The following is a 22,589-nucleotide window of genomic DNA, read 5'->3' as shown; positions in this document are numbered from 1 at the left end:
TGGGCTACATACAGTACATGGGGTCACACAGAGTTGGACAGGACTGAGCAACTGAGTACACACACACACACACACACACACACACACACACAGGATATAAAACTGTATAATGGTATGCTGCTGCTAAGTCACTTCAGTCGTGTCCGACTCTGTGTGACCCCATAGACGGCAGCCCACCAGGCTCCCCTGTCCCTGGGATTTTCCAGGCAAGAGTACTAGAGTGGGGTGCCATCGCCTTCTCCGGTATAATGGTATAAGTATGGACAATATAAAAGATTGCACCCAGTCCACACTAAGATGTAACTCCCTGTCTGAGAATGGTTACAGTTGACACTCACAGGACGAGAGTATCCAGTACATCCACCACATCAGATCTCATTGGTTAAGAACACATGCCAACCGCTGAAGCGTGAGAAAATATACCTATATTCACAGGGTGTGACAACCAATTGATAGATATTCTTTGTATGTGTGAGAAAATTTCTCAGAGACAAAGAGCAACAAACAAGATCTATGCAGATAGTTCACCTGGGTAAGCATGTACCTTACACCTCACTCTAAGACACAGTCTTTATTATAAAACAAATACTGCGGAGGCGTGGGGTGGCGGTGGCCTGCTGCAGGGTGGGAGGCACTGAGTGTAGCAGTGCCTGCATGGGACCTTTAGAAGAAGGTCGCCATTATCTTCATTACCTCCACCGCAGTTTGGCCCCAGGTAAATAAGAGGGAGGGAACACAGCCCCACGTGTCAACAGAAAATTGGATTCAATATTTACTGAGCATGGCCCTGCCCATTACAAGACCCAGTTTCCCCCTTAGTCAGTCTCTCCCATCAGGAAGCTTCCATAAGTCTCTTATCCTTCTCCATCAGAGGGCAGACAGACTGAAAACCACAGTCACAGAAAACTAACCAATCTAAATCACATGGATCACAACCTTGTCTAACTCAATGAAACTATGAGCCATGCAGTGTAGGGCCACCCAAGATGGGTGGGTCATGGTGGAGAGTTCTGAGAAAATGTCCACTGAAGAAGGGAATGGCAAACCACTTCAGTATTCTTGCCTTGGGAACCCCATGAACAGTATGAAAAGGCAAAAAGATAGGACACTGAAAGATGAACTCCCTAGGTCCATAGGTGTCCAATATGCTACTGGAGATCAGTGGACAAATAACTCCAGAAAGAATGAAGAGACAGAGCAAAAGCAAAAACAACATCCAGTTGTGGATATGACTGGTGATGGAAATAAAGTCTGATGCTGTAAAGAGCAATATTGCATAGGAACCTAGAACGTTAGGTCCATAGTGAAGTTGCTCAGTCGTTTCCAACTCTTGTGATCCCATGGACTGTAGCCTACCAGGCTCCTTCATTCGTGTAATTTTCCAGACAAGAGTACTGGAGTAGGTTGCCATTTCCTTCCCCAGGGGATCATCCCAACCCAGAGATCGAAACCAGGTCTCCCACACTGCTGGCAGAAGCTTTACCATCTGAGCCACCAGGGAAGCCCGGTCAAGGCAAATTGGAAGTGGTCAAACAGGAGATAGCAAGCGTGAACGTCAACATTTCAGGAATCAGCAAACTAAAATGGACTGGAATGGGTAAATTTAACTCAGATAACCATTACATCTGCTACTGTGGAAAAGAATCCCTTAGAAGAACTGGAGTAGCCATCATAGTCAACAAAAGAGTCTGAAATGCAGTACTGGGATACAATCTCAAAAACGATAGAATGATCTCTGTTCATTTCCAAGTCAAACCATTCAATATCATACCTGTATAAGTCTATGCCCCAACCAGTAATGCCAAAGAAGCTGAAGTTGACTGGTTCTATGAAGACCTACAAGACTTCTAGAACTAACACTAAAAAAAAGATGTCATTTTCATTATAGGGGACTGGAATACAAGAGTATCAAGTCAAGAAATACCTGGAGAAACAGGCAAATTTGGCCTTGGAGTACAGAATGAAGCAGGGCAAAGGCTAATAGAGTTTTGCCAAGAGAACACTCTGGTCATAGCAAACACCCTCTTCCAACAACACAAGAGATGACTCTATACATGGACATCACCAGATGGTCAATAACGAAATCAGATAGATTATATTCTTTGCAGCCAAAGATGGAGAAGCTCTATATAGTCAGCAAAAACAAGACTGGGAGGAGACTGTGGATCAGATCATGAACTCCTTATTGCTCAATTCACACTGAAATTGAAGAAAGTAGGGAAAACCACTAGACCATTCAAGTGTGGCCTAAATCAAATCCCTTATGATTGTACAGCGGAAGTGACAAATAGATTCAAGGAAATAGATCTGATAGACAGAGTGCCTGAAGAACTATGGACAGAGGTTCCTGACATTGTACAAGAGGCAGGGATCAAGACCATCCCCAAGAAAAAGAAATGCAAAAAGGCAAAATGGTTGTCTGAGGAGGCTTACAAATAGCTGTGAAAGGAAGAGAAGTGAAAGGCAAAAGAGAAAAGGAAAGATATATTCATTTGAATGCAGAATTCCAAAGAAGAACAAGGAGAGATAAGAAAGCTTTCCTCAGTGATCAATGCAAAGAAATAGAGGAAAACAATAGAACGGGAAAGACTATAGAGATCCCTTCAAGGAAATTAGATATACCAAGGGAACATTTCATGCAAAGATGGGCTTAATAAAGAACAGAAATGGTATGGACCTAACAGAAGCAGATCTTAAGAAGAGGTGGCAAGAATACACAGAACTATACAAAAAAGATCTTCATGACCCAGATAATCATGATGGTATGATCACTCACCTATAGAAAGTTATCCTGGAATGAGAAATCAAGTGGGCCTTAGGAAGCATCACTGCAAACAAAGCTAGTGGAGGTGATGGAATTCCAGTTGAGCTATTTCAAATCCTGAAAGATGATGCTGTGAAAGTGCTGCACTCAATATGCCAGTGAATCTGGAAAACTTAGCAATGGCCACAGAACTGGAAAAGGTCAGTTTTCATTCCAATCCCAAAGAAAAGGAATGCCAAACAATGGTCAAACTATGGCACAATTGCACTCATCTCACACACTAGTAAAATAATGCTCAAAATTCTCCAAGCCAGCCTTCAACAGTATGTGAAATGTGAACTTCCAGATGTTCAAGCTCGATTTAGAAAAGGCAGGGGAACCAGGGATCAAATTGCCAACATCCACTGGATCATGGAAAAAGCAAGAAAGTTCTAGAAAAACATCTACTTCTGCTTTATTGGCTACTCCAAAGCCTCTGACTGTGTAGATCACAACAAACTGTGGAAAATTCTGAAAGAGATGGGAATACCAGACCACCTGACCTGCCTCTTGAGAAACCGTATGCAGGTCAGGAAGCAAGTTAGAACTGGACATGGAACAACAGACTGGTTCCAAATAGGAAAAGGAGTACAACAGGCTGTATATTGTCACCCTGCTTATTTAACTTGTATGCAGAGTACATCATGAGAAACGCTGGGCTGGATGAAGTACAAGCTGGACTCAAAGATGATACCACCTTTATGGGAGAAAGTGAAGAACTAAACAGCCTCTTGATGAAAGTAAAAGAGGAGAGTGAAAAAGTTGGCTTAAAACTCAACATTCAGAAAACTAAGATCATGGCATCTGGTCTCATCACTTCATGGCAAATAGATGGGGAAGCAGTGGAAACAGTGTCAGACTTTATTTTTTTACACTCCAAAATCACTGCAAATGATGACTGCAGCCATGAAATAAAAAGACACTTGCTCCTTGGAAGAAAAGTTATGACCAACCCAGACAGCATATTACAAAGCAGAGACATTACTTTGCCAACAAGGTCTGTTTAGTCAAAGCTATGGTTTTTCCAGTGGTCATGTATGGATGTGAGAGTTGGGCTATAAAGAAAGCTGAGCACCGAAGAATTGATGTTTTTGAACTGTGGTGTTGGAGAATACTGTTCAGAGTCCCTTGGACTGCAAGGAGATCCAACCAGTCCATCCTAAAGGAAATCAGTCCTGAATATTCATTGGAAGGACTGATGCTGAAGCTGGAGCTCCAGTACTTTGGCCATCTGATGCGAAGAACTGACTCATTTCAAAAGACCCTGATGCTGGGAAATATTGAAGGCGGGAGAAGAAGGCAATAACAGAGGATGAGATGATTGGATGACATCACCGACTCAATGGACATGAGTTTAAGTAAGCTCTGGGAGTTGGTAATGGACAGGGAGGCCTGGTGTGCTGCAGTCCATGGGGTAGCAAAGAGTCAGACAGGACTGAGTGACTCAACTGAACTGAAGTGAATTGAAAACGTACACCCACACAGAGACCTGCCTGTGAATGTTCACAGCAGCATTATTCATAATACTTCCAAACTGGAAACAGCAGTGGATCGATAGAATGTAATATATCTATACAATGAAGTAACACTCCACAATAAAAAGGAACAAAGCTCGTCACAGATGAACTTCAAAAACACACCAAATAAATGAAACCAGATCAAGACCACACAGTCATATGAAATGTCCAAAAAAGGCAAACTTACAAAGATAAAAGGTAAATTAGTCATTATCTAGAGATGGAGATAGAAATGTGAATTAAGATTAAATGGAAATAAGGGATATTTTGGGAGAGATGGAAAGTGTTTTACAACTGACATTGCCTTTGTTGATGGTTGTACCACTCAGTAGAGTTACTTTAAAAAATCATTAAAATGTATAACTTGAAATGGATGAATTTTATGACAAACAAAAATACCTCAGTAAAAAACTTTATGAAAAGTCTTTAATTTTATGCAATAAATATGTTTCTAAACATAGTGTTTAGTTTCTAAAAGTCTGTATATGTCGAGTTATATTTGATAAGTACAAATAAAAATAGCATTGACAAAGAAATTATATAATAGGTACAGACAAAATTTTAGAAATTATTTTCTAAAAAGCACACTTAGGCATTTCCCTGCTTTCCTGTGGTTAGCAGTCTACCCTTCCACTACCAGGGGCCCAGGTTCACTCTTTGGTGTGGGAACTAAGATCCCACAAGCTGTATGGTGCAGCCAAGGGGGAAAAAATGACTATTTTAAAATAAAAATTACATTTTGGGAAGATGTAATTTCCCAAAGTTGGCTTAAAAACAAGTAGATGAATACATCAATCCATCAAAGAATAGTTTATCAATGTCTTATTTATTAAAAGTATTACAGGACCAGTCAGGGTAAAGATAAGGACTTTAAAACAATAAAATATATATGTATGATTCCTATACTACAGAAAATAATGTTTCAGGGAATACTTTATAAGTGAAAATATCATTTTTATAGCTTTTATGTCTGATACAAAAAAAAAAAGACTAATGCCAGTTTCATGACAGCTGATGCAAAAGTCCTAAACAATATAACAGCAAAACTATTTTAGCAGTTTTTAATGGAGTACCAAAAAAAACTGGATCTTATCATTTTAAGCTAGAAATTGCCTTAAAATTAGTTGCAGCATTCTAAAATGGAAACCAGAATTTGTAAGTGGGCAACCTTCCCTTTTTGGAGGGGCAAGTTCCCCTAAAATATACTCGGAGTTCTCCGAACCCTGGGGAAATCTTGAACCAGCAGAGAAAACCAATTACACTCACCTCAAGGTGTTAACTGCAGAGTTAAGCCACTACACATCTGTTGCTTGTCAACCTGCTCCAGTCCTGAAAACGATCTGTCCTTGCCTAAGCACAATATCAGAGGAAATTAGGAGCCAGAGTTAAAGCAGGAAGGCTGTGCAATCCGGATCTTTTCTACCCCTCATGCAGGAGGAACGACTGTGACAAAGATGTATTTGGTGTCTGGACTGCGTTGTGTCTGGGCTATTGTTTAAAGTTGAATAAGCCATCCTTTGAAAGCTACTGTCAAGTCATGGGAGTCAAGTCAGAACAAAACTCTGAAAACAGGGGTTCAATTTCACCTTCTGAGAGTGGACGTCCCAACTGCTTTTTACCTGGAACTAGAATGTAAGGTGCGCCTTGGACAGGGAAAAGAAAGAACTTCCTCTCTGCTCTGCCTGACTCTGAGCAGAGGGCATGTCTTTGTGCACCTGGTGGCAGCACCGACCTTCACAAGAAGGACTGTGGACGGGTTTGGGCTTCTGGGTTCTTAGAGGGACCACTCCTGGCAGATGTTAGCAGCCATCACCTTGCGGGGGATAGCTGTGCTCAGCAGAGCAGCTTCTATCTGAGGCAAGAATAGAGTGGCAAGACAAAAGAGTAGAGAACAAACTCACAAACAGTTGAGGGAAAGAGACACTTGGAGATGGAGGCAATTTACAGCAGGAAAACCAGCAGGGACTTGTGCCATGTAATTTAAATAAAAATAGGAAGTGTGATGTCCTTTTATAGTCACCAGTAGAGAGGCCAGAAACAATGAGTTATCCAACATAGGCAATTATCCTACATTATCCAATGTAGAGCTTATCCTCTATGGTCAAGAATAATTTCTCATAACAGGAAACATTAACATAATAAACACAAAAAGTCAGTTAAGAAAATCTGTATGTTCATTGCATTGATTAAAAAGGTATTCAAGAAAATCTAATACTCTTATAAAAAAGGAAAAAACTTAAACAAGATATGGGATATTGGTCTAACACAATAAAAACTTTGTTGTTCAGTCACTCAATCGTATCCAACTCTTTGCTATCCCATGGACTGCAGTATGCCAGGCTTCCCTGTCCTTCACCATCTCCCGAAGATTGCTCAAACTCATATCCATTGAGTCAGTGATGCCATCCAACCATCTCATCCCATATCGTCCCCTTCTAATCCTGCCTTCAATCTTTCCCAGCATCGGGGTCTTTCCCAATGAGTCGGCTCTTCACATCAGGTGGCCAAAGCATTGGAGCTTCAGCTTCAGCATCAGTCCTTCCAATGAATATTCAGGACTGGTCTCCTTTGGATTGACTGGTTTGGTCTCCTTGCTGTCCAAGGGACTCAACAGTCTTCTCCAACACCACAATTCAAAAGCATAAATTCTTCAGCACTCGGCTTTCTTTATAGTCCGACTCTCACATCCATACATGACTACTGGAAAAACCATAACTTGAACTAGACAGACCTTTGTTGGTAAAATAATGTCTCTGCTTTTCAATATGCTGTCTAGGTTTGTCATAGTTTTTCTTCCAAGGAGTAAGTGTCTTTTAATTTCATGGCTGCAGTCATCATTTGCAGTGATTTTGGAGTGCAAAAAAATAAAGTCTGTCACAGTTTCCATTGTTTCCCCATCTATTTGCCATGAAGTGATCAGACTGGATGCCATGACAAAGACTAGCTCTCAAAAATCAAGAATCAACATCCTGCTTAACAACAAATTCTAGCGATACTCCTATCCTCAAAAGAACCAAGAGAAAAATGCTATTATCATCAAATAATAGAATTCAGGAACTTCTAGAAAAAGCACTAGAGTGTGTAACAGTAACAACTATCGTCTTGGAAAGACAACTAAAGCTCTCATGATTTTCCAGTCATGTTACTATCAAACTATAAAACCCAAAGAAACAATCAACAGCCATTAGTAATATTAAGAATGATACTAGTAATTAATTATAAAATATGATGGAAAAAATCTCCACAGTAGCAACAAAAAAACATAATTCCCATGAATATGTTCTACATGAAATGTGTAAGACCTACAAAAACCAAAGTACTAAATTTTACTGCGAGACAGAAAAAAGATGCTTAAATTTAAAAAACAACAACAATCACAATGATATAGATGGAAAGACTTAGTACCATAAAAGGTGCACTTTTCTCAAATTAAATCATAGGTTTAGTGGCAGTCCAGTTAAAATTCTAAAAAGACAGTGACAAAATTACCCTAAATTTCCAACTAAGAATAGACAAAAATATCTTAAGAAATTTTGCAAAATAAAACTAACAAGAGAGGTTTCCATGCTAGATGTTAAAACACTTTAAAAAGCTATGATAAACAGTATAGTGGTACTAGGCCCAATAACTAATGAACAGATCTTTAGAAGAGATTGCCTTGAGAAGACAGTAAAATATACAAAAACTAAATATGATGCAGAAAGGATCATAAATCAGTATGGAAATGAGTGAATACTGCAACTTATGGTGTAAAAATATTAGTTACGTCTGCTTAGACTATTATTCAAAGTCTTTCCTGTGGCCTAAAAGGATCCTTCTACTTTTCTACATGATTTGGGTCTCTCTACTGTCAAACTTTTCCCTGGTGGCCCATATGGTAAAGAATCCACCTGCAGTGCAGGAGACCTGGGTTTGATCCCTGGGTTGGGAAGATCCCCTGGATAAGGGAATGGCTACCTACTCCAGTATTCTTGCCTGGTGAATTCCACGGACAGAGGAGCCTGGCAGGCTACAGTTCTCGGGGTCACAAAGAGTCAGACATGATTGAGCAACTAACACACACACCATCAACCTCATTTAATAACCTCTTGGCTCCTGTTCCAATCTTCTAAGCCATCTTCCTGTCTCTCAAACACACTAAGCTTATTTCTGCCTCCAGGTCTTGATACGCACTGTTCTTTCTCTCTGCCCTTACAGTCAAATGTCATCTTCTTAGAGACGGCCTGATAACAACTGCTGCTTAAATTTAAAAAAAAAAAAAAAAACCAACAACAGCAACAACCACAGTGATATGGATGGAAAAACTCCTCAGACAGCATCCTCACCTCCACATCAGGCACCTGCTATTAATGGCACCGTCACTCTCCAAAATTACTTTGTTTGTTAACATGTTCATTGCTTTTTCTGACTAGAATACAGGCTCCCTAAGAATAGGATACTTATTCCCTCATTCTATTGAAGGAAGATGAGGAAAGAAGAACTCTTACCATTTACTAAAGGTTTAAAAATGAAGACACATGTATACATATGAATTATGTACATGTGTGTCTGCATTCATGTGTGTTATGTACGTGTGTGTGCATCTTATGTATACATACATGAGCACATATATTTATATACACCTACATGTGTATACAAAATGAAGGTAAGGACCATTATTGATAAGAACTATTCAACACAGATTTGTGTTCTACATAATAATTTGTATTAAATGTACATATAAACAAATATTTACCATAATGAATTATGTTAAACAAGATAGTTACAGATTTATTAGTAACAGTGAGAAATCTCTTATGTTATTCTTTATCATCACATAATACCATCATTTAATTATAATATTATCCTCCTCACTTATTTTTATCCACACTGTAAACATCTTATTTACCACACTGAAAATTGGACATGGTTAAGTAAATGAGATTTAACCTCCAGTTCCAATTGAATTCATGCCCTGTCTTTTACTTATCGTGACTCCCAGTTTTATTGCAAAATCAAGAGTCCCAGTGGAAAGCAAGCATGTGATTCCCCTAAATGAAAGAAGACTGGACTTGCCCATCTGAATAGAATTTGGGTGTTCCTTGTCTGAGCTTTCTCCTGTTTCTCCTCCCACCACATCCCCATTCCCAAACCCTGGCTCTACATCACCTCCTATCTGCATGGACAACCCATCTACTGCCACCTACTGTTACGTTTGAGTCTTTGGTGTCCTCCCTACCCCCAGTGCCCTGGTGAGTTAGGAAAAAAAGCTGATATCAGAGGGAGGTGGGAGCCTCAGGACGGGGGGACACGTACACCCATGACTGATTCATGTCAATGTATGGCAAAACCACCACAGTATTGTAAAGCAATTAGCCTACAGTTTAAATAAATAAATAAATTTTTTAAAAATTGTAAATCAACTATACGTCAATAAAAAGAATTTTAATTTAAAAAAATCACAGAGTGAGAGAAACTATTATTTTGTTGTTACTGATGTAAGAAGATGAAGAGGAAACAATCTATTTAAAAAAGTCAAAATTTACAAGTTGGATCATCCTAAGATCTGATAGCTGGACAGCAGAATCTCTTCCAAATGCATACACACTACTATATTTAAAATAGATAACCAACAAAGACCTACTTTACAGTACAAAGAGCTCTACTCAATAATAATCTAAATGGGAAAAGAATTTGAAAAAGAATATAGATACATGCATATGTGTATAAATGAATCCCTTTCCAGTACACCCACCTGAAACAGACATTTTTGATCAACTATAATTCAACATAAAATACAATTTTAAAAAATCATCGACAAAAAAACAGATGGGTTCTCTCTTTACTGTTATGTATTTCACATCCTAGAACAACCAACCACAGTTCACGTGGAATATTTGCTCCTTGCATGGTGTGGGGTGTGGGGTGTACATGAATGTGTGTGTGTGGTTTACATCTGTCAGGCCACCTATTGCAGAAAAAAATCACGGAGTTCTATAAAAAATATTTTCAGTATTTTTGCATTCCTTTACATAGTTTAATCATCTACTTCTTAAAGAAGAAAGGAGAGAGTTACAGGAACAGACTTGGCCTGAATTGTTTCAATAATAGAGTTAAATGTCTTTATTAAGCCTTTTCTTTCTGAGGAATGGTTCACAGTAAAGTGTAACACCAGTTGCTGACCTCTGGAACAATCCAGTGTTGGCCTCAAGACTTGTTTGACCAGGCCAAGTCAGGTCAGGACAGGCATATGTTTGGTTTTATTGACATATCTGTCCAAAAGAGTGAAATTCCACAACTGTATGACCCCTTAAAGGCATTGGGAACTGCTTCCCACCCTTCCTAGTCTTGATAATACAGGAACTGACTGTTCTTTTCATTTTTAACCACCCCACAGTCTTTATCTGCTGCCTGTATGAGTTAGGACCCAAAGATCGAACTATTATATAATTTGGTTACAGACAAACTTGCTTCCTGAACATTCAGAAGGAGTATTATGTAATGACACTTTTCCTTCCTTCCAATCTAAAAATACATATTTTGGGGATCCACTCTGCAACTGGAATTCAGCTACACAAGGACTTGACTTGCCTCCAGTTTAAAACAAGAGCGAAAAAAAAAAAAAAAAAAAAAAACCACCGACCTATTCCACAGCCCTGGAATTGCTTCATAAAGCAAACAGCTTAGATTGAAGAGTTCCCCAGATGGTGGAGTAGGAAGACCCTGGGCTCACCTCCTCTCAAGGGTATCCCAAAATGACAACTATTTACAGAGAAACCACTGATGTGAAAGACCAGAACCTACCAGAGAAAAACCTTCTACAATTATAGATACAAAGGAGCAACTGCAAGGAGGCAGGTAGGAGAGGTGACAGTTGCCATATAGTTGAGACCCACAGCAGTGGGTGGGCAAATCACAAATGAGAGAGGAGCTATAACTGCAGAGATTGTCCCCTAGGTGTGAGGAATCAGAGCCCCACACTGTGCCCCCCAGCCCAAAGGTCCAGCGCCAGGAAGATGAACCTACAGAATGTCTGGGTTTAAAGGCCAGCAGAGATTACTTTTGGGGGAAGCCAGAGGGCTGAGGAAAATAGAGACTCCACTCTTAAAGGTCACACGCAAAATCTCACGTGCTCTGGGACCCAAGGCAGAAGCAATAATTTGAAAGGAGCCTGCATCAGACCTACCTGATGATTTTGCAGTGTTCCAGAGAGACAGGAGGCACCAAGATGCTGGTGGAACACATTTTGGGGAACAAGTTCTACCACATGGACGCTGGCCCTGGTGGGCACTATTCTGGAATCCTCCCTCTAACTTATTAGCTCCAAGACCCAGCTCTGCCCACCAGCCAGTAGGCATTAGTACTGGGACATCTCAGGCCAAGCAACGAGCAGGAGGAGACACAGCCCCACCCACCAGGAGGCTAGCTGCCTCAAGACCCACTGAGTCCATAGCCAATCCTGGACACGGCTTTGTGCATCCACCAGGAGTCCTAGGACCTGGCTCCACACACCAGGATGCAAACATTAGTTTTGGGACACCAAGGGTCCTGGAGCCAGAGGCGCTGGGATTCTGCTTTGCTCACACCAGCCCCAGAATCTTCTTCCCTGCCACGCTCCCTCCTCCCCAACCCTCAACATCGGTCCCACCCCGTGTCTGGCTCCATTCACCAGTACGGAAACACAACTTCAGGACATCCTCGACCCCCAGCAGCTCTATCAGGAACTGGCCTCAACCAACAGTGACCCAACACCAGTTCTGGGACCCCTGGATTCTGTAGCCAGAGACCCCAGGACTAGACCCTGCCCACCAACAGGCTGATTCAAGATTTGAGACATCTCAGGCCCCCCAGACAGTGGTCCTAGGGTCTAGCCCCACCCACCAGTCTTGGGATTCCCAGGGCCCTGCAGTCAGAGCCCTCGGGACCCAGTTCTACTCACCAGTGAGCCAGCACTATCTCTGGGAACCTTCGAGGTTCCACAGCCAACCTTGTAATTACCTGGCCCCACCAGCCAGTAGCCAAAAGCCTCCACACAAGGGGCAACCAATTGAACAGGGGGGCCAGTCATGTCAAGCAGCATGCCCACAGTAGTCAGCACACTACATCAGAAGCACCCACACAACCCACATAGGGAGAACCCCTATAGCACATAGCAGTGATGACCAGAGCTACTAGAACACTATAAAAGGCCAGTTCTCCAACACTGGGAAAAGTAACCAATTCACCATATACACAGGATCAAATTTTGCATTTTCAACAACATAGATGGACCTAGAGCCTAATATGCTTAAAGAAATCAAAGACAAATACTTTATGTTATCACTTACATGTGGAACCTAAAACACACACAAAAAAAGAATCAATATGACAAAACAGAAACAGATTTACAGATATTTAGAATAAACTAGTGCTTGGAAAATCCCATGGACAGAGGAGCCTGGTAGGCTGCAGTCCATGGGGTCGCTAAGAGTCGGACATGATTGAGCGACTTCACTTTCACTTTTCACTTTCCTGCATTGGAGAAGGAAATGACAACCCACTCCAGTGTTCTTGCCTGGAGAATCTCAGGGACAGGGAAGCCTGGTGGGCTGCCATCTATGGGGTCACACAGAGTTGCAGACGACTGAAGCGACTTAGCAGCAGCAGCAGCAGCAGAATAAACTAGTGGTTTCCAGTGGGGCTAGGGAAGAAGGGGGTGGGTAATACAGGGATAGAGGATTAAGAGATACAAATCACTATGTATAAAATAAAATATCTACAACGATATATTGTACAGCACAAGGAATATAGGTATTATTTTATGTCAAATGGAGTATAATCTATGAAAATTTTGAAACACTAAGTTACATATCTGGAACTACCATAATGTTGTAAATCAGCTCTATCTCAATTTTAAAAACTTAAGAAGAAAAAGTAAATTAAAAAGTATCTTAAATAAATATTATGACACCTATGAGTGAGAAAAAAGAAGGAAGGAAGGAAAGAAAGAAGGATAAAGAAAGCAACGGAGGAAGAGTGGGAGGACAGGAGAGCGAGAAAGAAAGAAGGAAAAGTTTAAAGAGCAAAATAATCAATTTTTCATCTTTCTGCTCCCTAACCAGCATAACCACAAGACAATATATAAAGTGAAACCATGAAATAAAAACATTCTCCATAAAAATAAGGAAAAAAACCCTTTGTATAAAATCATTCTAGATCATACAGCATAAAGAAAATAGATATTTGACACCTATGTTTAATATAGATCATAGCCAAAAAAAACCAAAACAAAACACAGTTTGCATATTTCTCAGTCCAAACAATCTCTATTTATGCCATTTATGCCATTATTTTATCCTTTGTACTGCAATAAGGATGGAGTTTCTTGCCCCTATCTCGAAAGAAATCTTGCTGCACCCTTACTATTCTGTTTCATGCTCTGATAAGTATGGCCATATGTATTTCTCCTTCAGGAACAGAAAGCTTTAGGGCTCAGATGTCTCCAGAAGAAGTCAAGTGACTTGGGAAAGATGAATAAATATCCTTTCTTCATTGGGGTACTGAAAGTCAAGGCATTAGCACTGTCAGAAACCAGAAAACAAAGCAGGAGCTATTCCCAGGAACAACTTAAAGGAAGGATGGGAAAGAGTCATTAAAGTAAGAGTCTTTCTGAACCATACCCAGACTTTCCAAATCATGCCCAGATACATATCTCCACTTTTAGAAGCCAGTCCCAAACACTTGCCCTCTTTCTCCTTTTTATTTTCAGTTCAGTTCAGTCGCTCAGTCATGTCTGACTCTTTGCGCCCCCGTGAATTGCAGCACGCCAGGCCTCCCTGTCCATCACCAACTCCCAGAGTTCACTCAAACTCATGTCCATAGAGTCGATGATGCCATCCAGCCATCTCATCCTCTGTCGGCCCCTTCTCCTCCTGCCCCCAATCCCTCCCAGCATCAGAGTCTTTTCCAATGAGTCAACTCTGCATGAGGTAGCCCAAGTACTGGAGTTTCAGCTTTAGCATCATTCCTTCCAGAGAACACCCAGGACTGATCTCCTTTAGAATGGACTGGTTGGATCTCTTTGCAGTCCATGGGACTCTCAAGAGTCTTCTCCAACACCACAGTTCAAAAGCATCAATTCTTCAGCGTTCAACTTTCTTCACAGTCCAACTTTCACATCCATACATGACTACTGGAAAAACCGTAGCCTTGACTAGACGGACCTTTGTTGGCAAAGTAATGTCTCTGCTTTTGGATATGCTATCTAGGTTGGTCATAACTTTCCTTCCAAGGAATAAGAGTCTTTTAATTTCATGGCTGTAGTCACCATCTGCAGTGATTTTGGAGCCCAAAATAATAAAGTCTGACACTGTTTCCACTGTTTCCCCATCTATTTGCCATGAAGTGATGGAACCAGATGCCATGATCTTATGTTTTGTTTTGTTTCATTTTTTTTTTTAATTTTTGGTCACACTGCATGGCATATGGGATCTTAGTTCCCAACCAGGGAATTTCCCCTTGAAGTGGAAGCTCAAAGTCTCAACCACAGTGCCACCAGGAATCCCTGACATCTTTCTTTTTTGCTGCTTCATTCTTCCCCAACTGATAGCCTCCGCTCTCATCAGTCATCTCCTCTATCTCCTGGCCTACTCCAGCCTTTGGTTTCTATGTCAATATGACCTGCTATTCTAGAATTTAGTGCCTAACCTGTGCTAAGGATACATCAGTAAAGGAAAATAAATCTCAGTCCTCAGGAGCTTAAATTCTAGTGGGAGGAAAAAGACCAACAATAAAAATTAGTTAAAAATTAAAATATAGATAACTAGTTGACCATACAACAATGCTGCTCAGCAAATTTTTGACCTGCAAAAATGTCCATTTCATGAGTCAAACTTTATATTAAATGGTGATAATATTATTTTTAAAATTAAGCAGGGAACAATAGGTAGTAGGGTGGATAGGGAGGTAAGCACACAGACAGTAAATTAAAACAGGGCAATCAGTCTCCAAGTGGTAAAATTATATGAGATGGTTTTTCTGCTCTTTCATTATTCTTCTAAGGAGCATGCATTCCTTCATAATGAGTTAAAAAAAAAACTTTATGACATCAAAATTGCTGAAAAACTGAAATGAGTCATTGTTATTTTAGCCACTAAGTTGTGTCCGACTCTTTTGTGACTCCATGCACTGCAGCCTTCCAGGCATCTCTGTCCAGGGGATTTTCCAGGAAAGAATACTAGAGTGGGTTGCCATTTCCTTTTGTAAGGAATCTTCCTAATCCAGGGATCAAAGCTGCATCTCCTGCATCGGCAGGTAGATTCTTTACCACTGAGCCACCAGGGAAGCCCAAAATGCATCATACAACCATCAATTTTACGGTATTTACATCAAGGAAGAATATAAGACAGATCATATTAACACAGTCTTATTCATGCCCTATGAAATTGGAAAGTCACACCCTATGAAATTGAAATTCACACCCTAAAAAACATTATGTAGTATAAAATATCTAACATATATGTTCTAAGCCATGAATTTTAAAAATAAGAAATAAACTATTTTAATCAATATTGTAGAAATACAATTCTGTTACACTTTTTAATATACATGATCAAAGAACAAAACAATGCAAAATATTAAAGTATTTCCCTCAATTTTGCATTCTTGAATCTGTTATACTAGTTCAATTTCAAGTGGATATCCATTTTCTGTTATTTATCAGACTTTATAACTTATAGTCAATAGGTACCATAGTTTCAAATGTAGCATTTAACTGTTATTGGAGAATAAACTGGCAATCCTCTCCAGTATTCTTGCCTGAGAAGTCCCATGGACAGAGGAGCATGGTGGGCTATGGTCCATGGGGTCGCAAAGAGTCGTACTTGACTTAGTGACTAAACAGCTACAAACTGTTACAGGAAGATGAAGTAAAATGTAGGAAGCAAACAAAACTTTACAGAAGGATAAGAAAGTAGATTCAATGTGTATCTAAAAACAGTGCATGTAGCTCAGGAAAGACTTACTGATTTAGCAGGACATCAAGAATAAAAGATGTTCCAAAGGCATCCAGCTGGAAGCTTGCCTGGTCAACGTGAGTCAACTGCAATATCAAAAAGATAAGAGGAATTTATTATGCAGCCATGGAGATCTGATGATAAATATATCTCATGATCCTCTGAAAGTTTTATAATATTAATTAGAAAATCAATTCAACATGGAAGTGAAATAAAAACAAAGTAAAACTTTACCTTCTTTGAAGCCATTCACTAATCTAAAGTACCACTTAACCAAGGAAGGCAAGTATCCTCCTTTTCTGCTTTATCTCAAGTGACTAAATATTTCATTTCCAAGAAGACTGAACTACATTTCATTCTGGTTTAAATGACTGACTCTTTTAAAATTAAGCTTTGCATATTATAAAAGAAATAGAGAAAATAAGTTAATGCCAGACTAGATTAGTATGATGAATGTGATCTATTATAAGGAAGATATCTAAACTTCTAAAAAACCATTTTCATCCTATCTCAAATACTTTAAAAGTAATAGTTCAGTTCTAATTTACCAAATGGGATTTCATCAAGGTTTCTGCAATTCCTAAGAGAAAAACTGAACCCTCTCCCATCTACTGCAAACATCACCCATTAAAATTTTACTGGGAAAACCCATCACTATTTCCTATGCCATTTTAGGGACTCCCAGAAAAAATCACAAGGGATTCTAAAAAACATACAGTGTTATCAATAATATTAACATATTGAATAACCACATGCATTAACTGAAAAGAGTAAGCAAAACTATTTATTCCAACTCCTCATATAATAGAACTACACCTAAGCAGTAGAACTATAAATTATTTTATTTTTTTTGGTGCTATATTTATCTATAGCATCCAAAATTTCTACAATAAGCATGTATAATTCCTGCAGTAAGCATGTACAATTCCTTCAGCAAAAAAAAGCAAACACTATTTTAGAGATGTAAATCATCTGAGCAACTGTATTTATATAGTATGTGAGGGAGATGGTGGTGCTGCTCCCCAAGAACCAGAGCATCTCAGTAAGGGTCATCCTAGGATTCTGTGGGACACAAAAGGCACCTCAGCCATATCTGGGATTTCCACTTTCATCAGACTATGGTATCAGGAGAAAGGAGAGAGCTTAATAATGATAAAGCTTTCTGGAATCAAAGGATAGCCCTTCAGTTTTAAAGTCTTTGAAATAAATGAGCATGGGAGAATGCTAACACATTCTGATCATCATGAGATACCAAGGGTGAAGAACTCTCTGGATACTTCTTAGCCTCATTAAACATTCAACCCCCTAACTACTCACTGTTCCCAATTAACACCCTGGTTATTACCAAATTCTGACTTCTCTTCTATGATAGTTCTTGGAGCCACACCTTACTCTTCATTTGCATGTATGCCACAGCTCATATCCTCTTTGCTCTTTCTAAAACTGACACTACCATGTGAAAATAGATAGCTAGTAGGAGGCTGCTGCATAACACAGGGAGCTCAGCTCAGTGATCTGTGATGATCTAGTGAGGTGGGATGGGGGGGGTGAGGTGGGAGGGAGGATCAGGAGGGAGGGGATATATGTATGAGTGCTCAGTTGCTCAGTTGTATCCGAATCTTTGCAACCCCATGGACTGCAGCCTACTGGGTTCCTCTGTCCATGGGGTTTTCCAGGCAAGAATACTGGAGTGAGTTGCCATTTCCTACTCCAGGGAATCTTCTCAAGCCAGGGATCAAACCCATGTTTCTTGCATGCCCTGCATTGCCAGACAGATTCTTTACCACTACAGTCACCTGGGAAGCCTGAATAAATATATATATACATATAGCTGATTGACATTGTTGTATGGTAGAAACTAAGACAACACTGCAAAACAATTATGCTCCAATTAAAAAAAAAAAAAGCTGACTCCTTACCAAAATAAAATCCTAACTATAAGTCCTATATTTTCTACTACATCAAATACAAACTTTCTCTCTCCACATATCAAGAGCCTCAACAATCATCCCCACCTCGGACATAAAGCAAACAAGTCCCGAGGGACCCAGTCATATCCCATTTGCACTCAGTTCTCTCTTCTACTCTTTAATTCCACAAGTTTTGTGCATTCTAACCTTTTATGTAGCTTTCATGACTGTGCTTTTAAAAACCAGACCCTGAGGTGGTGATCTTTACCAAGGCCATTTCCCAGAAATGGCTCTACCCACCTTTCAAGACTTCCCTGGTGGGGCTTCGCTGGTGGCTCAGTTAGTAAAGAATCTGACTGCAATGCAGGAGACTCAGGTTCAATCCCTGGGTCAGGAAGATCCCCTGGAGGAGGAAATGACAACCCACTCCAGTATTCTTGCCTGGGAATTCCATGGATGGAGGAGCTTGGCAGAATACAATCCGTGGGGTTACAAAGAGTTGGACATGACTGAGTGACTAACACTTCAACACTTAAAATTTGTATTAATTCTGTCTAATTCTTCTATTTTCTTTTTCCTGCAGCTTCAGTTTACAGCTGGTACTTTTATTTTATTGACCTCACTCAAGTCCCAAGGAGAAACCAGTGATTGAATTCAAAAAAGAAATGTATTGACAGCATGGTTAACTGCTGTTTAGTGAAAAATGTTTCTATTATTGATAGTAAAAGGAATGGGATTATATTACTAGTATTTTAGTGTAAGACAGGCTTCCTGAGACTTTATGCGAATTGGTTCATTCAACAAATATCTTCTGAGAGTCTACCAAGTGCTGGAATGCTTTTGATTTGGGAGACAAAGTGGTGAAGAAGGCTGCCCATGTTTCCCCTCTAGTGGGGCTTATCCTCTAGTGGAGGGAGACAGAAAGTGACAATTAAATAAAATGACACAAAATGAAAAATAAATTTAGAATATAAACACACTGTTCTCAGAGTTAATAAAACACGGTAAACAGGAACCAGGATAGATGGGGTTCTAGGTGGTATGGAGGCCTCTCTGAGGAGGTAACACCTGGTTGATGACCGTAATGATTAAAAGGGATCTACGATAGATAGATCTCCTTGGACTGCAAGGAGATCCAACCAGTCCATTCTGAAGGAGATCAGCCCTGGGATTTCTTTGGAAGGAATGATGCTAAAGCTGAAACTCCAGTACTTTGGCCACCTCATGAGAAGAGTTGACTCATTGGAAAAGACTCTGATACTGGGAGGGATTGGGGGCAGAAGGAGAAGGAGACGACAGAGGATGAGATGGCTGGATGGCATCACTGACTCGATGGACCTGAGTCTGAGTGAACTCTGGGAGTTGGTGACGGACAGGGAGGCCTGGCGTGCTGCGATTCATGGGGTCGCAAAGAGTCGGACACGACTGAGTGACTGAACTGAACTGAACTGACAATAGATAGAATAACAGCCCCCAAAGATGCCCACACTGTAATCTCTGGAACCTATGAACATGTTACCTCACACGGCAAAAGGGCTTTGAAGATGTGGTTAAGTTAAGGACCTTGAGATGGGGAGTATATTGGATTATCCAGGTGGACCCACTGTAGTCACCCCAGACTTATAAAGGTCAGAGTCAGAGAAGGAAATGTGATGAGGATTCTCTAGGCAAGAATACTGGAGTGGGTTGCCATGCCCTCCTCCAGGGGATTTTCCCACTTGAGGGATCGAACCCTGGTCTCCCACATTGCAGGCAGATTCTTTATCATCTGAACCACCAGAGAAGCCCAAGAATACTGGAGTGGGTAGGCTATCTCTTCTCCAGGGAAACTCCCTGACCGTGGAATTGAACTGGGGTCTCCCGCACTGCAGGCGGATTCTTTACCAGCTGAGCTACCAGGGAAGCCCTGTCATAGTGGAAGTAGAGATTAAACTGAGGTGAGGAAAAGACCACATGCCAAGGAATGTTGGCAGCTCTAGAAACCAGAAAAAGGAAAAAGTTAGAGCCAGTTCTCCCCTGGAGCCACCAGAAGGAGCATAGCCCTGAGAACACCTTCATCTTAGCCTTTTAAGACCCAGTTCAGGCTTCTGATCTCCAGAACTGCAAGAAAATTAATTCCGTTGTTTTAACATTTTCAGTACAACATGTTACAGCAGCCATGGGAAGCTAATGTAGCATCACTAACAATGTCCCTGAACATTTAGAAAAGTAACTCCAATAACAAGTTGATTGCATCAGTATTCAATGTCATTTTCCTCCATGGCTTGGTTAAAAACCAAGGCACTTGCAACAGTGACACTCACAAACAAGGCACTGACACTCACGAAGGTACCAGGATCAAACTCCAAACACAGAGGGACTTCCCTGAAGGTTTAGTGGCTAAGAATCCACACTCTCATTGCAAGGGGTTCAAGTTCAGTCCCTGGTCAGGGAACTAAGATCCCACATGCCAAGCTGCATGGCCAAAACAAAAACAAACAGACAAACAAATGAAAGTTCCAATATAGGACTTCCCAGCCTAACCAAACTTGCAGTGGTGATCACTGAAATACACATTAGCCTTTTTTTTTTTCTTGCATTCTGGATAATCTCCTACCACTCGGGGACTTGCAATCCCCATATGTCTGACTTAACCAGTAGGCCGAAGAGAAGAAATGTATTTACTTCTTCAGGTTAGCGTGGAGAAATAGTAAATTAAGTAGAATTATACAGAATTCAGGCAATATTAACAATCCAGCTTATTACTTAACACTTTTGAAGTGAGCCAGGACAGCTCACAGAAAGTTAATCTTAAACCTTACCTTCTTAGCTCAAAGGAAAAGAAAACATTTAAGAAGAGAGAACTAATCTACTGAAGATTTTCCTCTTTATTTTGGTGGGGGAGTACCTAACATATATTGCTCCCTGAATTCTAATATTGATTAACTTTAACTAGAAGATTCAAAGGTAACAATGATTCTTAGAGATATTTGAAAATTATTATTTTGCAGAAATGTACTTTTTCAAATTACTTTGTAAGAATGACTTGTGATTTTAAAATCTTAAATGCTTCGTTATCATAGAATAATATTGAGAGAACCCCTGGAGCTCATTTAAGGTACATCCTTATTTTACAAATAAACTGAGCCATGTGGACAATGTCATTTCCAAATCATATTGGTAGTAGGGCAGCATTTCACCTCCTGGCAGGTCTTTCCCACCATGCTTCATCTCTGCTTTCATTCTGCAGTTTGGAGGTGCTTGCAGTTTTTCCTGGGTTCTAAAGAGCACTTTTAGAGCATATGAGAAGACAATCAAACCATGACAATCTTTGGAACTATTGACTCTATCAGAAAAGTCAAAAACATTACCACATCTGACACAAACCACAACCTTAGAAATTAAGAATTATAGTTTACAACACACATAAAAACCAATTTTTAAGGGAAGAAAATTACAAAGGTAATGGTGAAATGTTTGTGTTTTAAGCAGTGAGGCTGACTTTGATCATAGCTGTGAAAAAAGACTGAGGGAGAAAAATGGAAAAACATAAAATAACTAACCAGATGGCAATAAAACTTAATAAATCAATATAATTACATAAGGATAATTTAAATTTCAAATTAAAAAAATGAATCATAGGATTTTAAGACTAGAAAACCTGATACAATCCCCAGATTGAGGCCTATTTATTATTCACGGGCAAGAGCTAACATTTAAATGTGAAGTTAATATAACCTCCATGCTCCTCACGCATTTTGCTTCTTGGCAACCTGTTTTTTTCTCTTCAGTTCTCCCAGAGCCAATGAACTAGGGCCAACCTACAGAATCCAAAGAGCAGCTATAAATTAACTTTTCGAGCTTGTGTTATTTACACCCTTTTTTTTTTTTAACAAAAACAAAGATGCACTAAAACTTTCACAGTAGAATCAGAAATTTGACACAAGGAGAAAGACAGGTAGTTGGATTTTTAATTAAGCCAACCTAAATAATGAATCCATGAATATTAATGGAGTGAGAGTATTACCAGTCAAATGGAATTGTGCAACAGGATACTTCTGTAAATAATTAACAAAATTAAAAAGAAGTCTTCAATGCATGTAACAGAGTCTTCAGCTATTCTGCATCCTAAATTCCTTTTGACATTTTATTGCTTCTACTTTGTTTTTTAAGAAATACAAGTGCAATTTTTTGCATCCAATACTTTCAGTTCAATAAAAAACAAAAACACCACTAATTAGTTGTGTCTATTTTCCCTGTTTTTCTACATCAGACAAGGCAACTGAAGAATCACCATAACCTCTCTGTAATTACTCCTCTACCTTATGCAAACTTCTGACAAAACAGCTCAAAGAGACTGATACGGCTTATTAACATTAAGATCCCTCATTCTGGAGTTTCTTACAAC

General features: G+C 39.9%; 1 protein-coding gene across 4 annotated transcripts in view; it reads right to left on the bottom strand.

Annotated features, from left to right (window-relative positions):
• Window positions 1–22,589, bottom strand: part of ADAM22 (ADAM metallopeptidase domain 22) — a 234,306-nt gene that overhangs the window by 178,288 nt on the left and 33,429 nt on the right. For all 4 annotated transcript variants that reach the window (XM_069588182.1, XM_069588181.1, XM_069588179.1 and 1 more), the window contains exon 3: window positions 16,302–16,378. In XM_069588182.1, the coding sequence (XP_069444283.1) occupies window positions 16,302–16,378 (77 nt within the window). The remainder of the gene's footprint in view (window positions 1–16,301; window positions 16,379–22,589) is intronic.

This window comes from Ovis canadensis, chromosome 4, assembly GCF_042477335.2.
Source record: "Ovis canadensis isolate MfBH-ARS-UI-01 breed Bighorn chromosome 4, ARS-UI_OviCan_v2, whole genome shotgun sequence".
In the NCBI taxonomy this organism is placed as follows: Eukaryota; Metazoa; Chordata; class Mammalia; order Artiodactyla; family Bovidae; genus Ovis; species Ovis canadensis.
Note: the sequence above shows the minus strand (reverse complement) of the source record. Positions and strands in the feature narration are given on the sequence as shown.